This window comes from Saccoglossus kowalevskii, chromosome 18 (genome assembly GCF_978046115.1).
Source record: "Saccoglossus kowalevskii chromosome 18, keSacKowa6.1, whole genome shotgun sequence".
Lineage (NCBI taxonomy): Eukaryota > Metazoa > Hemichordata > Enteropneusta > Harrimaniidae > Saccoglossus > Saccoglossus kowalevskii.
Window position 1 is genome coordinate 9,080,739 of NC_140658.1, and position 17,594 is coordinate 9,098,332.

Sequence of the window (17,594 nt, forward strand, 5' to 3'; positions counted from 1 at the left end):
TACATGTACTGGTACATGTAATTTATACATGTAAGATGATGGTTTGCAATTTTGATATTGTGATATCAACTTTTATTTGCGATTTAGTGTTGCACAAAAAAGTCAACGAAATTGAGTCAACGATACATTTAGCTCTTCTATGTCGATAAAGTTCTAATACATGTGTATCTGAAAATAACAACTTCAAGAAAGACAACAAAGACGAAAGACTGACACAAGAAAAGCTAGATAAGCTTATTAATGCATGGTAATTATTATTTTTTATTTTTATCATGAGCGATATTGCAGCCAAAACATCACGGCCGTGCAAACACCATGATGACCCCCGCCACTCCACGCATGCACACAAGTACTGTACATAGACAACAAACTAATACACGCCTGGCGATCAAATCAGTATGTACGGTACATTCATCATTTGCTCCACGTCATACAGCGGTGATCTGTACTATTCAAACAACATGCATTTGACATTTGAAATACATGTCCGATGGTGATTTTAAATTTAAACTGCAGTGATGTCTGATCACAGTGTGGAGGGACTGTGGTCTGATGAGTGATTGGTTTGTGAGCAAACGGCAAACGAAATTAAACGAATTTCTGATCTGCTCACACAATTATTGAGTGTTTTTAATCATGCTCTGCTGTCGTCGAGATATGCACACAGCAATAAACGTATCAATGTCTGTAAACTCACCGATCGACTATACTTTGTTCAAGGCACGGATAGCGTACACAGTTTCGGTAGTCTTCAAGTTTTTGAACTTTCGCCTCGTTTTCGAGTTGAGCGCCATACTTTGACCTTTAACATTTGACATTTAGTTCATTAAATTACATTTTCAATATTATCAGTTTGTTTGCACACGCAAACCGTATCTTCAAATGAACATTCAAATAAGTTTTAAAATATTGATTTGCATTAGTCAACATATTTATATGTGCTCCGTAGTCGAGTTTCTCAATTTATTATTTAGGTGAACGTTGGTGGCGCTTGAAGTTAAGATTCTCCCGCGTAATTTGATCAGGTGACCGTGTATAAATCTTCTTCCCTTTAAATTTCATTCATTGACGGTTTGAGAACTCACATTTCGCTGGGTTAGACCTTTACTACGTTCAAGTTGATTGACGTCATCGAAAAACAATATCACCAAGGTAGTATAAACAATCGCACTGAATTGCGGGTCGCAAAATCCATTGATCAAAATTTAATTTGTGAGTAAGTTTTATTTCAACTTTGACATCTACATCATCAACAACATCATCATGCCCGGGGAACTCTCCGACTACGAGAAACTTCGTCTCAAGAATATCGAGGAAAATCGTAAAATTTTAGCAGGATTAGGAATTGTAAATGCGGTGAGTACGACAATGTTGAATTCGGACTTTAAACAGACAATTTTTGATACGATTGTTTTAAATGTAGTATCGTATGTCCTCAGTTCATTTTTTTTCTTTCACTTTGCCCCATGAATTAATATATTTTTGTTTGATAGTGTTAATTTTTTCTTAATGTGTTGTTGCGTTATTATATTTTGTAATTTTGACAGAGATTGTTTCAGAAATGCTTGTTTTGTTTTGTATTCTTATTCAATATAGTTCCCTCTTTTCATCACAAAATAGCCCCGTTTATAGTCTGCATTTTCTTTCAGAAGATTGGGACAAAAATAGCCAAATTTTTTGAATAGAAAATAAAAATGACTCAAATTTTGTCTGTTGGCTCTAAAATTAGGGTTCTTTTCCAGAAATATAAGAATTCATGCAGGAAAATCTGGGCAAGAAAGTCTGGTGGGAAAAAAGATTTTTTAACTCTAGGTTGTATGTGAAAAAGGGGCATTTGATTTCCATTCACCAGAACATGATACCAGGTAAAATTAAAACCCCTTTCAATAAGTGGTTGTCCTGGAAAATAATATTAATATAAATTAATTAATATTAATTAATACAAATTGACTGAAATTTTGTCTGTTGGTTCTAAAGTTATGGTTCATTTCCAGAAATAATGAAGAATATAACTTAGTGACCTTACTTAATTGTGATATTTGTTTTAGTGTAATCATAGCATAAATAAATTCTGCATGTTAATCTTGGATTTGAATTTTATTTTGCAGTTTAACACAACCTTCAAAGTAATCAAGAAAGCCCCAAAGAGAAAGAGACCTGCAAGTACACCAACACAGAGAAAATCTGTCAAGGTTGAAAATGGATCAACAGAGAACCAAGGAAGTAGTTACAAAACTGGTATCAGACGTTCAAGTCGGTTACGAGGACAGGTAAGATCATGTGATTTAGTGAATTAGAATTAAAAATTAAGGCAGTTTTCAAGTGAAAGATCAAATTAAAAATGGCTGACTTCAACCAAATCAGTTCTGGAACAACATTTCTTTCATACCTTGACCAATCACGTTCAAACTTACAAATAAATCATACACCATGTTACACATACATGTATGTAATATATTTTTTTGATGATCAGCGTCCTGATTGCCGAATGCGACATAAGGACTATGATGTACATCATTTTATTTTTCAGACCGAATTCTAAATGGTCGACTTGCGACCATTTTGTTTTCACAAATGCTGTTCTGACACCATATCATTTTCAAACTTATATATAAATCGTGCATCATATGTTCATTTATTTGTTTGATGATGATTCAGAAAAGTAAAATGATGTCCAGTGTCTAGATTTTATGACTTGACGGCCACATTTTTGACATTTTGGTAGCTATCTACTTCCAGTCATTCAAAGAAATATCATGGTTTACTTCAGTATTGCAAATCAGATTCATCATGAGTAATACTATACATAAAAGCCTATTGTTAGCTCATCGACTACATACTTTTTTTTGGTTGCAAAACGCAGTAATTTTCTTTGAATGGATTATATAATAAAGGGTCACTTTGTAACATGAAATCTGATTGGCTAATGGATGATCACAGCTGGCGCTGACAACGCTGTCTAAAAATGCATTTATACATGTAGTGGTCTATAGGCCAAGGTCTTGTTTGCGGAGATTCATCCCCAACAAACTTAACCCTTGGCCTGGCAAAGATGGTTAAGCACTATTACTGTTTTTTGATGAACCAATACATTTCACATACATGTACCTGCAAAAATATTGAAAACATTTTTTACCAAAATACTTCACAGAACAATTAGATTAACTTTGATAGTTTTGAGGAAAGTGTCATATTTTCTGGGGAAATAAAAGATTACAATTATTTCACCTATTTATTCCTTCTAGGATGCCCCAAGCTTGGAGGACATGGAACTAGAGACAAGTCAAGCTGATGACGAAGATGTGTACAGACGACCAAAGTTACCAAAACACAGGCCAAACTTTTATGGATTTGTTGAGGGTGAGGCATCCTACATACATGTACGTATTGAATGACTCTTGTGGCATTTAATGAGTCCAAAATTTGACTATTAATTTGGTTACTTGCAGGGGTTGAAATTGGAACACTGTGGCAGACAAGGCTTGAGTGTTGCTATGCTGGCATACATCGTCCTACGGTTGCTGGGATACATGGAGGAGAGGATGGATGCTACTCTATTGCACTCTCTGGGGGATATGAAGATGACATTGATCTTGGCGACAGTTTTACATATACTGGTGAAGGTAAGATGTTTTTATAGACCATATATAGTTCAAGTGTAAGTTAAGTTGCATTTCCGCAAATCTATGAGGTACCATATTCTGATCAATTTATAATAGATGTGTAATGAAAAAATGACTGCATAATATTTTCTCTTACATAATATATTTGTGTAAACAGTAGACATTGGGAGGTTGTTTGTACTTCAGGGTTAATTACATTGGTGAGGGCAAGATATTTATGTTCAATATTTAGCAAAAACCTTTTTAAACATGACAATGAGCAAAATGTTGACAAGTCATTCTCTGTATTTAAAATACTGTTTTTTAGACATTACTAACATTTTATGGTGACAGAATAAAGCGAATTTTAGGTCATCTGCGGTTGGCAAATTAGGGACAAGTTAACTTACATGTTACTAGTACTGTTGAAGTCCTAATATAAACCGCGGTTTAATATTACAATGTATCAATTTAAAAATTGGGATCAAAAGCTCAAGTTCGGGGTGCGGTTTCTATTATGTACATATTGCAATCACTAAATGGGTGTGGCCATTTTTTGTCCACAACACATGCACAAAACAAACAATATACCATACAATCTCTTGAATAGGCATCGGGATGAGTGAAAGGCCTTACTTTGGTTCTAAAATAGGCGTTACGAAATGTTGAAAAATTACATTCAATCAAAAAACTGTCCATATGATAAAAAAAATACTCAGTGTATTTAATGTAATATGCATTTATTTTTTTTATTTTTTTGGTAACGAAAAGTGTATTCTAACAGAAGTTTCAAATAAAAACAAACACGAATGCACTGCTTAGTAGCAAATGATCAAGGGACGGAAGCGCAATCCGGCCATGCCGCGGTTCACAAGTGAATAACTTACTTGTTTTCGAAGTGTTGAAATTGGTGATTATTATTTAGTAGTGATTACAATAACGCACGAAAATAAATCCATTGAATTGTTATGAAATGCAAGTAAAATTCAACTTAGTTTCACCATAAGCGAATGATTTCAGTCACATGTAAATGGTCGATACGATATCCACCATGTTTTTGAATGCTCACATGACATGTTTATTGACCGGATAGGTCAAGTCGCTAATTAACCAATCAAAATGCTGGATGGTGCCCACTTGTCTAAATTACATAGCTCATTTAAATATGTTAATGACAGTTCAGCGACCTCATGGCAACATGGAAGAGATTTACCAATAATGTAGTGCGATCTTTTGGCTTTGATTTCCATGGGAAAACGGCATAATTTTTTTTTTTAAATCAAGAAATTATTTCTTTTCGAAAGATAAACTGAGCATTGAAGAAGAATTTAATACTTTTACGGTTATAACAGCTCATTGTCGTAAACTTACGAAACACAGACGCATTCATAAAGAGTATTGACAGAGGTTGCCGCCAGAACAAAAGCAGTTTTATTGCGTGTCTGACATCTTATCACCGCTGAACAATAAATAGGTGTGAATATTTTTAGGCACGTTGTCGAAACAAATTAATAGGATTAGGAACAATGCCGTTTTGGACCAGCTGGTTGAAACAATGAAGTCAGTCACGGTCTTGTTGAATTGGGGGTGCGGTTAGTAATAGATACTTTTCAAGTTTCCAATTTTTGTTGAGAATTCTTTAACCCCGAAGCAGGAATTGGGGGTGCGGTTACTATTATGTATGCGGTTTATATTAGGACTTTAACGGTAGTTCTACGGTTATAAAACATTACCAAAGCAAATTCAGAAGTTGCAGAATGTAGTACAAAGTCTCATTGTCAGCTCATTTTTCCCCAAGAATAATATTTTTTGATGTGCTCGCATTGATTGTCATGTCATACAGAAATAATAGTTACGAATACATGTATAATAGTAAATCCTGCAAATGACCACTGAATACAATGTTGTTTTGGGCGCTTAGCCTCATCTATGCGTCCGCTCACACTTCATTAGCCGATGCTTTAAGGATCTTGACCACGTCTTAAAAACGTCACAGATTCAATCTGTACTTATAATTTTTTTAAGCACAGGCTAAGATATTTGACCTCTAAGTGCATGAACACTACTTCTGTAACTGCTTGCTGATTCTTTCAATTTTGTTTTAGTAGTCTTAGTCAGTAATTCACACTCGTAGCCATTGATCTGTGGGATAAACAACAGTTTATCTTGTAAATCAACAGCCACTTGTTCAATTTCCTATACATGTTCACACATATATATATCAACTTTAACATTATAATAAAATGATGGATTAAAAAATTCTGCTCATTATGTTCCAGGAGGACGGGATTTGAAAGGTACTAAATCTAATCCAAAGAACTTAAGAACAGCACCCCAATCTAAAGACCAGACATTAACTAGAGGTAACTAACTTAAGAACAGCACAGCAGTTTAAAGTGCCTGTGAAATGCCTGGGCTCTCTCTGGAATTTGCTAGGTGATAGTATTAGTAAACTTTGTCTGGAAACTGCGGAGCATTTTCCCGTGACCGAGCACAACGGGGAAGAGAGAAGGAGAGGGAGGTGTCCCCTCTGTCGTCCGCCGAAAACAAGAACAGCATGCTAAAAATGGTGCTTGCTGGTGCAACCTGAGCTCTAATTTTGTGTGTAATTTCATGACATCAAATTAGGCAGTCTGCTTCACAAAATGTACCATTTATGATGGTACAACAAAACATCACAACAAAATATGCAATGTAGACACCAGAACCTTTATTTGAATAACTCAGTATTAATTAAACATATTCATAATAAGCTCACATTGCTAACAGTGGGAAAAATAGTCATCATTCAAAAGTTCACTAAGTTCACGGGAAATTTCTCAGAAAAAAATCAAAAAGCTGTATATTATTATGAAGTAATCTCCTGTGCTCATCATGCAAAACCCGCATGTTGACGTTTATGACGACATAAAACGACTATTTATTTTCATCGAAATTTCTGAATTAAAGTGAAAAAGTAACTAAAGTAACTTTCGGTCTTGTAACTCAATCTCAATGCTAAGAATGCCCGGTAAGAATGTTACACAAATTATAGTATTTTTCGATCGATTCGCTAACATTGTCTCACCTTCCATTAGCTGTGGAATCATAGCCCTATGTTGCCGACCGCATTATTTACGTGACGGACACTGGCCGGCCCATGTTCGACATACAACAACAAAAATAAAAACAAGACGTCCGAGTGAAATTGTTAGGGCAAAATTAGATTGTATGTCGCACCAAAGAGCTACGGAACCGCAGCTAACCTTCCATTATTTCTGAAATCGTGCTGCAGTACGATCAACTTTCCGTTTCTTGGTGCTGTCAGGGTTAGGACACCCATGGGTTTCTGGTTCTGAACACGATTTAGCGGTTTTTCCTGAGTCCATCTCGTCGTGAAAAATACTCGTCGAGCAGTTGTCTACTCCTTTTTGACGTAGTCTCCATTTTTAATAAATAAACAAATCACGTGTTTGATAAGGGCGACACGAAACCGTCCCATACTGAGAGTAATGTCGCGGGGTATCTTGAAACGCATGTCGACTAAACTACGCATGTGCTATGACACCAAAATAACTTTATAGTGGAAAAAATACATTCAGTGGCAGTTCCGTGTTGATCGCGATCACCATCTAACAATTGTTGCAATCTTAGAAGTAACGGGACATTGTTTAACTTTAAAATGGCAATCACTCAAACCGTAACACGCGTGATGATCACAGTCGAGTCTTGACAATTAAATGAGGGCGATTTGCGAGGGTATTTTGTACAAAATGTGTTCGTAAATCTTACTAATAGATATTTATTTTGTTCGTAAATCTTGTCCAAATTTCGTAATTTACGACATTTGCGAGCGACAGCGAGAGCACAGAATGCCCTTCTACACATTTGTGTTTTTGGTTTCTGTTGCCCTTAAAAGAACATTAAATTAAAATTAAAATTAAAAAAATAAATCATTTTTGGATAAGTTATAGCCATGCCCCTTTACTGTCACAGTTGTCTGTTAACAGCTTTCATAACTTTTAGGGAATGACAGATCAACCATGTATTAATACCACTGTTGGTACCTTAAATTGTAGTGGTCATTGCGCCACGTCCTGTTAGACATGGGACTCATGGCTATGTATACAATGCATGTAAAATATATTGTTTTAAAAAAAAATTGAATACGCACAGCATGATGACCACAGAGGTAAGTAATCTTACTGGGAACAGCACCACCGTATAAGACCAACATTAACCAGAATTAAGTACTGTAAAATACTTTATTTTCACTTGAAATTAATTTTTGCTATTTTCACTGCAGGAATGATTCAGTGAAAATAAAATCTAGAGAATACACCTTTTTTTTAGTCCCCGTTAGGACGCAGTCCGAAAACAGGGACTTATGTTTTGACCCATGCGTGTGTGCGTCCGGACCTGTATCTTAGAAATGCCTGGACGCATCATAATCAAACTTCACACATACATCATACATGATATCATACATATGCACATCAATTTGTTTCATGATCTGATTCAAGATGGCCGAATGGCGGCCATTTTTGTGCTAAAAATTCATCAAAATCAAGCATTTCTCGTCTGTTTACAAATAGATTTTGTTCAAACTTAGTATATTGATTAGACATTATGGGACCTTGATGCAAACAATTTTATTTTTCCGATCGGATTCAAAATGGCTGACTGATGGCCATTTTGTTTTAATAATTGGGCTTCTAGAGCCATAACTCTGACATGCTTTGACTGATTATGTTCAAATTTTATATATATATATATACATGTATTCAAAATGGCTGATTTTGTTTTAATTAATGCTGTTCCAAAGCAATATCTCCCAATATGGACAAGTACTTGTTTGACGATAAGAGACAAATGTCAATCATTTTAATGTTAAACAATCATCATAATCATATTCATGATATGGTTATATTCCAGCTATATTACTATAAACAAAACTATATCTTAAATTTGATAACTAACAGAGATTGTGCAATGCATGGCTTGTTTCCTATAATATTTACATTCAACTTGTCAAAAATCAAAGAAAATAAATTCCATTCAGAACATCCCAAAAGTCTTTTCAGCGAAAATAAATTCCTGCTCCAGCTAAAATAAAGTATTTTACAGTAACTGATTGTATTGCAGTGATGACATGTAACAAAAGTTATGTTGTACAAACGTACATATGCTTCATGACATCAAAACTTGTATTTTGTTTATCTATTCTTTTTTTCAAATCTCCATTCATAATCTATAGGTAACTTGGCTCTCAGTCAAAATGTGGAAACTGGAAACCCAGTACGTGTCATAAGAGGATATAAATTACAAAGTCCATTCGCACCTGAGGAGGGATACAGATATGACGGTGAGTAAACAGGTCTTTGAATGAATCGTATGGTCTCAGCTCCAGATGGAATGGTTTTAACTTAGCAAGGTGGAATACTGCTTTGAAGGGATAACATGAAGTCAACATACTCTGGTACTTTCAAATGCACCATGTGAAGAAACGTCATTTAGGTCAACCTAAAAATAAATGATGTGGACATAATAAAAGCATTTCATATTTTTGATATGTGTGACAACTTTTGTTTAACAAATGTATTTGAATATGGACTTTGTCTGGTGATCATTGCGAAATGAAAATTGGTCAGAAAGCAATATACAACTTGGGTTCATTATTCAATAACAAGTTTGGTTAGCAAACTTCATTTTTTTTAGCTCCGCTGTCGACTTTGATTTTTTTAGACTTTCAAATAGCCAAGTAATAAATTTTCAGAAATTCCTGTGCCAATACTATTATCAACAATCCATCTCTTTTCTTCTCAGGTTTGTATCGAGTGGAAAAATACTGGTTTACAACTGGTATGTCAGGGTTTGGAGTTTATAAATTTGTGTTGCGTCGCCTTGAAGACCAAGCACCGCCACCGTGGGAGATAGAAGACTATGATCAGAAGGCAAAGGTATTGTTTCCTCACATTGTTTTGCTATTTCATGTCATTCTGTTCCCAGCAGTTAATTTTAATGCATTCTTGATGCAGCCACTATTATAAGATAGGAATTAGAATTAGAATCGCAATCACCACTTTGAGGAATGTAATACTGTAAACCATGACTAGGGGGAAATATTTCATGAAAGTCGCACTGACTTTGTTGTTATTAAAACATGCACATCTTGCCAAAAAAAAAAAAATTGTTTGATTTTCTGTGTTCAGGAGAGCCATTTTTTGCTTCCAGGTTATTTTTAAAAGACAATTGCCAGTCATTTACTCTGTAAACTGTACTGCTATTTTATTTTATTTGGTTGAATTTTGGGTAGAAGAGCTGACAAACTAAATATTTTGTTTCTGTTGCAAACTTGATTTTTAGACTAGCAATAAATACTTTCATCGAAATACTCGTCAATCTTCATTAAAAAAATGTCCTAATTCTAGATTTTTTGTTTTTTTCTGTTTTTCTAAGACAGACATGTGTCATTGTAAAGTTTTTCTGGAATGATGAAATTACTCTTCTTCTTTTTCAGATTTCTCCTAAATATGCCTTAGATGAAGATTGCAGATCAGACAGTGCATATGGGAGTAACCATGGTGACAAGAGTGATACAGAAAGCATAGAGGTACATGCCCAAACCTTTGATTGAAACATTTCATAAGCTTAAAGTGTTTAAAATTATTTTTGATGTTTAAAAATGTTCGTTATCAAGTCATTTGAGCAATAATTATTGAGATACATGTAATGGATAGTTCTACTTTGAAAAGAGATGCAGAGCCTGATACATTGGAAATCTTTCTGTTATTCTAAATAATAGCTCAAAAATAAAATTCTAGACATGATTCATGAGGCTTACATGACCGAAAGTGTTTGTAATATCATATATGTATGGGTTAAGTGACATTTCATTTTATATTCCTGCTTTTCTCGGGATTGATTGTAATCACCTTCTGTCTAGTTAGCCACAAATTTAAAAATCAACTTCCAAAACATTCTAAATTATTTAGAACTTAATTTCAGGTCAAACAAAATAAAACTTTGTTTCTGTGCTAACCCTATCTCATATTTTTTGGGAAATTGAAAAGTTTATTTAATATGCAGATGAGCCACAATTACATTTTCAGTAATAAATATGAATGTGATTAAACTTTTTACATAATTAAATTTCAGGTCTTCACAACAATGTTGTATAAATTCAATTGCCACAGAATTTTGATACATTTATTTTGTAGCATTTTTGATAATTTATTTCTTTAATATTCATTGATTTAACTGGAAATGTATTGTGTTGTCTACATGTAAATTTTACAGAGTAAAGATACTACAGATAAAGAAAAGGCATCCCCTGTGTCAAGTAGCAGTGAACATGAAGAACAGAAAGACACACGGAACCCATGTTGCGGTAGTGAACAGGAAGATGAAGATGCTGTGGAGGAGCCCTAGAATGGTGAGTCTGGATGAAGTTGAAGTAAACATTATGGGTAAATAGCACCCAAAAAATGTTACAAATTTCAAGTTTGACTCTACATAAATCACTGCCATTTTTCAGGAAATGTACATAGTTTTATTCTTTTAAAAATTGTTCCAATCTACTGTAGAATACTTTATTTTAGCTGGAATTAATTTTCGCTGAAAAGAATTTTTGGGTGTCTTGTATGGAATTTATGTACACTGATTTTTGACAAGTTGAATGTAAAATATAGGAAAAAAAGTATATTTGCTAGATTTTATTTTCACTGAATCCTTCCTTCAGCGAAAACAGCGAAAATTAATTCCAAGCGAAAATAAAGTATTTTACGATACTTGTCTGTTTTGCTGATTAGCTGGCTATTAACCTATCCAAATGTACTGTGCAACCTAAGGTATTCAGGAAGCAATATTGAACTATAATCCTTCTTTGCATTGATTTTGGTGAAAACTATATTTTAAACAGGAAAATAGTAATTTGAATTTATCCATACAAACGAGTCACTATAAACATATTAGACATCAATGACGACAATAATGATAAATTTGTGTAGTAGCCAGATTACCTTAGGTAATGTACCAACAATCATTCAAGAAGCTGATAGGTTAATCACTAATGTCATGACATAAATCAATCGATGAGGTAATTTATGTCACTCTAGGCTATCTTATTTTAAATAAGCGATTGTGCAAGTTGTGTTTACTGAACATCGGTGATTTTAAAATTCTCAAATTTTGCATTTGTTGTTCATAAAGTATGGTGTGTTATCCTGCCATTTGTCTTCAGATTTTTAGAAAAGTTTATTCGAAAATTTATTATGAAAGTACTTTCAAAATTTGTGTTTTTATGTTAAACTTACTGGATGATGCTGTTATTAAATAATAAGATTGTCATGTATACGATTGCAGCATTGGCTTGTCCTGTGAAATGTGTTCACGTCATCTGGTATTTTAGTGTATTTTCAGTATTTTTTTATGAGAAACCAGCTCCAACACTGCCATGTTTTAAGAGTTGAGTCTTTTCTTTTAAATATATTTTTGTAAGAACTTTTTGAATAAAAATAATGGTCTGTACATGTACCTATTCTTGTTGTATTATTTTTTGTTGTGCCACAACATCTTGTGCATTAGAGATTCAAGGCGTTTCCACTACATGCAGAATAAACCCATCATTTTATTAGTCCCCGTTCGGACGTAGTCCGAAAATGGGGACTTATGTTTTGCCCTGTGTGCGTCCATGCGTGCGTCCATGATCACCTGTATCTCGAACATACATGGACCGATTAAGTTCAAACTTTACTCATACATCACACATTATATGGGACATATGCACATGCATTTTTTTCATGATCCGATTAACGATCGCCGAATAGCGGCCATTTTAAGGCCGAAAAATCCATCAAAATCGCACATTTTCACCATTCCGGACCCGGATCTCAGTTATGCATGGACGGATTTTGTTCAAATTTGGTACATACATTAAACATAATAGGACCTTTTTGGGATCGGGTTTGAAATGGCCGACTGGCGGCCATTTTGTTTTAAAAAATTCAGTTCTGGATCTGTATCTGAGACATGCTTGGATTGATCGAGTTCAAACTTCACACACGCAAGGTACATCATGTCACAAATATGTATGTGCATTTGTTTCATGATCTCATTAACGATATCCAAATGGCGGCCGCTTTAAGGCTGAAAATGCATTGAAATCGCACATTTTCACCATTCCGCTCCTGGATCTCAGTTATGCATCGATGGATTTTGTTCAAATTTGATACATACATATTAAACATAATAGGACCTTGATGCACGTCATTTTTTTTTCCGGATCATGTTCGAAATGGCCGACTGGCGGCTATTTTGTTTGACAATAGCTGAATGATGGCCATTTTAAGGCCGAAAATGCATCATAATCACGTATTTTCACAATTCCGGAACCGGATCTCAGTCATGCATGGATGGATTTTGTTCAGATTTAGTACAATGTGTTGTACATATGCAGGTGCATTTCGGTCATGATCTGCTTTGAATGTATATGTCACTCAAATATGAATAGAACGGGGACGTGTCATTGACAATGACTTGTTGTGGAATTGACCTCTGTGCGTATCCGTCTTGACTCGCACATGCTTGGACCGATTGAGGTCTATCTTCATAAATACATCAGCCATTATATCAGACGTGCATTTGCTTCATGATTTATTTAGAGATATCTGAATGGCAGCCATTTTAAGGTAAAAAATACAGGTTTTCACCATTCTGGAACCTGATCTGTCGTACATATGTACTTGGTACATATGTTGAACATTATTTGACCTTGATGCACATGGTATTTTTAGATTGGGTTTAAAATGGCCCACTGTATTCTTTAAAACATAATAGCTGACTGGTCGGTGGTTTCTTCTTGGTTGAAGAAGTCTTACAGCCATGCCAGGGGTGTCATCTGAGTCAAGCGACACTTAAATGTGGACAGGATGAAGTCTTTTGACTATGTGGGGAAGGGTAGCTAAGCAAAGCTGGAGTATTGGGATAGCACAGTGTCAGTACATCAAAAATGAAAATCAAAGTAAAAAAAATTGCCAAATTCTTTGCACTACAAAATTAATTAATCAAGTCCATAAAGTTTTGGATGCTACCGTATGATACTGTATGGCAATGACGTTACACAAGAATGTTGGGAAACTGCACTCCAGTCCTGTTCACAACCTGTTCATCTAGTTGTATGATTTTGAATCTATTCACCGGTACATAATTTCTAAAATACTCTGCATTGCTCTTTTAATCATCAAAAAATAACTTATAATTTTAGAATCACAGTGGATGGTTTTGAATACTGGAAAAAAAAACATGATTTATTGTACATGCATACCACTGTATGCTTTCAATATCCTGCAGTTATTTCGCCTGAAATGATTTGTTATTAAACAATGTTATTTGTTTATAAAGGCCGCCAGCAAGTGGCTCAAGGCAATAGGTTATAGGATCAAATCATGTACTTATACTCTGAACTGGAAAAGTAGAAGTCTTCAAACTCAACACACTGCTATACTTAGTGTTGTAAATTCAGTAGCCATTGATTGTCTGCTCACTGTTTGTTAATTGGATAGTTTGAGGATCACTGTTACATAGGATTTGTAATGAGTTTTTATAACCATACACATTTCTGGGTGTGGCTCAGAGCAAGCCTGTTTCATGCAGCATGTATGTATGTATGACTACATTTATCACATGCATTTGTATATCCTGTCTTCCAATATTAACTGTCTTCAAATAACCTATACACAAATGTAGTTATTTATCACCTAATAATTGTTACAGCGTGTACTATTCTCAGACAGTTGAAGGATTGAATAATAGTATCAATGCAATGAAAATCTGGTTAAAGCAACTGTTGCCATCATATTATAAATTTATACATGCATGTATAATTATATTCACTGACGGTTTTTCAGATTTTTGTAGTCTATTCTCAGGCATGTGAACATGGGATGTCAATCCATCAGTTGAAGAGATTTGTACAACATTGACATATCCGGAGGATATGCTCTGCTGTAATCTGGTTTGTATTATTGTATTTATTGGTTTCCAGCCTGACAAATCTATGCAATATCTTTTGTTTAATTTTCACAAAATACAATCAACAGTTATGAGTATAATTTAATAATCCTAATATTATTTTATAATATTGTGTCGCTGATGTCTTCTATATTGAGAAGGATCTCGATCAGATAGCATTGGACAATGTGTGCAATTACTCATGTTACATATAGTCTAATCTTTTCAGTTGTACATAAAGTAAATAGATTTACCAGCCCTGTCCAATTAATTGCCAAGGTTCTGAAGCACATATACTTTGCTTCTTGCAGACAGTATTTTTTTCAAAGAAGTTTCTTTCCTTCATTCAATTATTAACTATTTAAACCTAATAATTGTTCGTCAACTAATAATGCTACGAATTTTCTATTTGCATACTAAGATGGGTGAAGTAATGAAGGCTTATCTCAGTGCAAATCTGCAGAAGAACTTCAAGCAATATCGAGCACTGATGAAGTTTTTCGATTAATTTTACTGCCATTCATGAATACGGTTTGTATTTTTGTTTTACAGTTTATCTTACATGTAAGTTTGACTAGTGAATTTTAGGGATGAATGTACAATTCGTTTAAATCATATTAAGTGATTGTATCAGCATGTTTGCCTGAATTGAACGTAGCTTATTGCAAAATGCCCAATGACAATGGAATTATACCAATGCTTTTATTTGACCACCAGTTCTAGATTACTAGTTTAAAAAAAATGTATCACATTACAATGTTTCGCATGATAATTTGCAATAGGTCATGAGTATTTTGCAGGTGATGAGTCTGTATTGGAGATGGGACTACATCGTGAAATAATTCATCATTCTGCTTGTGTATTCAGGTAGGGATTATTTTATTTGTTCTATAGTTTTTGACTCCTGTGTGCGAAGCACAAAAGGGAGTCTTTGCAGTTACCCTGTCTGTATGTCTATGTATGTATGTATGTCACTTTTTTTGTTCCACCGTTATCTCAAGAACCACTAATCAAATTTTGGTGAAACTTGGTACATAGATGCTCTGGGATAATGCACAGAGTTGATTATGTTTTGGTAAAAGTTTATGAATATTAATTACCTAATTTGCATGATAATTAGCTGATTTTTAGCTGTTTCAAGACTGTTCCACTGATATCTGAAGAACCATTAATTGGATTTTGATGAAATTTGGCACATGGATGATCTGAACTAGTGCGCAGATTTGATTAGTTTTGGGTAAAAATCTATGAATATTCATTACCTAATTTGCACGATAATTAACTGATTTTAAGCTGTTCTATGACTGTTCCACTGATTTTTGAAGAACCACTCATTGGATTTCAATGAAACTTGGCACATGGATGCTCTGAACTAATGCGCAGATTTGATTAGTTTTGAGTAAAAATCGGTTAATATTATTAATTACCTAATTTACATAATGATTAATCAATTTTCGGCTTTTCCACTGATATCTCAAGTACTAATCATAACATTTCAATAAAACATGGTACATAGGTGTCATATGACACTGCACAGACCTGATAGTTTTTAGGGTAATATCAGTACATATTAATTACCTAATTTGCATAATTAATTAATTTTCAGCTTTTGATATTTCGAGTAGTAATGTCACATCACGTTTCAATGAAACTTGGTATATAGTTACTTGAGGACTGTGCAGAGACCTAATTAGTTTTTGAGTAAAATATTTGTGCATATTAATCACCTTATTAGCATAATTAGTTAATTTTCAGCTTTTCACCTGATATCTCAATTACTAATCATCACATTTCAATGAGACTTGCGACATAGATTTTCTAGGACTATGCAGAGACCTGATTAATTTTGGGATAAATAATTGTGCCTATTAATTACCTAATTTGCATAATTAGTTAATTTTAGCTGTTCTATGGCTGTTGCACTGATGTCTAAAAACCACTCATTGGATTTCAATGAAACTTTTAAAGAGTACCCATCACATTTCAATGAACCTAAGAATATGCACCATATTAGTTTTTGGTAAATATTTATGCTTCTTAATCACCTAATTAACATAATTAATTAAAGTATAAGTAATTTTGAATTAATTTTTAATGCGTCTCCAAAACTCTCAGCACACGGGAGTTCTTTCTAAGCTTTCTTTGATTTCAATGTGTATTTTAATTCCTATGCTCTTAGTAAGAAGACAGATAACTACCCGTAATTTGATTTAAAGTATCTCCAAAGAGAGCATTGTAGTTTGAAGCATTGTCTCCACTGGAAAAACAAAAAAAACAACAATTTATTGAGACACAGCATGAGAAGGAATAACTCTTGAACATTGTGACATGTTCTTTGTAATTGAATTAGCCAGTTTTGATTGGACTGTATAAAGCTTAATGTTTTGGCATAACATTTAATTATTAAATATTTGGCATTATTTTGTTGCATTGCTAGAATACTTCGCCTGTATTTCTCTGAAGACTGTTTTTCCGGTATTATTTGACAGCCTGTTCAGTTCTAGATTAATGCTTCAGGAAACAGTGTCTTACAATATCACATGATAATTCACAATATTTTTGCAGTATTTTGCAGGTGATGTTTCAACTTTTGAGATGTAGCTGTGTTTTGAAACTTTTCATCATTGAAATACTTTTCAGGTAAGAACTATTGTATTTGTCTTCCATTTCTTTCAGTTTTTAACAATGGGTATGCCCATTCATATGGTTTACAAGTAGATAATGGCAACTAATTTGCAAGTCCACAGAACTGACATAATGTCAATGGTACAGTACACTTTGACTAATTTGTTCACTTCTGTTGGCATGCAAATAAATTAATATACCCAGGTTAACATTTATCTTGCCCCATATTAGTTGTACATACATGCTTATGTACAAGAATATCCTTTAGTCAACCTGTTATTTGCAAGTCTACAGAACAAAACTAAGAGGCATGCCAATGGTGTATCATCTTTGACATGGTTGCTTTAGGTTATGTTGGTTTGAAAATAGATCCCTAAC

General features: G+C 34.1%; 2 protein-coding genes across 2 annotated transcripts in view; one reads left to right on the top strand and one right to left on the bottom strand.

The window, feature by feature from the left end:
* Positions 1-797, bottom strand: part of LOC102801772 (uncharacterized) — a 35,587-nt gene extending 34,790 nt beyond the window's left edge. Inside the window, exon 1 of the mRNA XM_085493338.1 lies at positions 698-797. The gene's annotated coding sequence lies outside the window, so the exon portion shown is untranslated. The remainder of the gene's footprint in view (positions 1-697) is intronic.
* A 210-nt stretch (positions 798-1,007) lies between these two features.
* On the top strand, positions 1,008-12,116 carry LOC102805613 (uncharacterized). Its single transcript, XM_085493365.1, has 9 exons — positions 1,008-1,356; positions 2,109-2,270; positions 3,246-3,360; positions 3,450-3,623; positions 5,882-5,965; positions 8,839-8,946; positions 9,408-9,541; positions 10,102-10,194; positions 10,881-12,116. The coding sequence occupies exons 1-9, from the start codon at positions 1,264-1,266 to the stop codon at positions 11,010-11,012; spliced, it is 1,095 nt and encodes a 364-aa protein (XP_085349491.1). The 5' UTR covers positions 1,008-1,263; the 3' UTR covers positions 11,013-12,116.
* Positions 12,117-17,594: the final 5,478 nt, after the last annotated feature.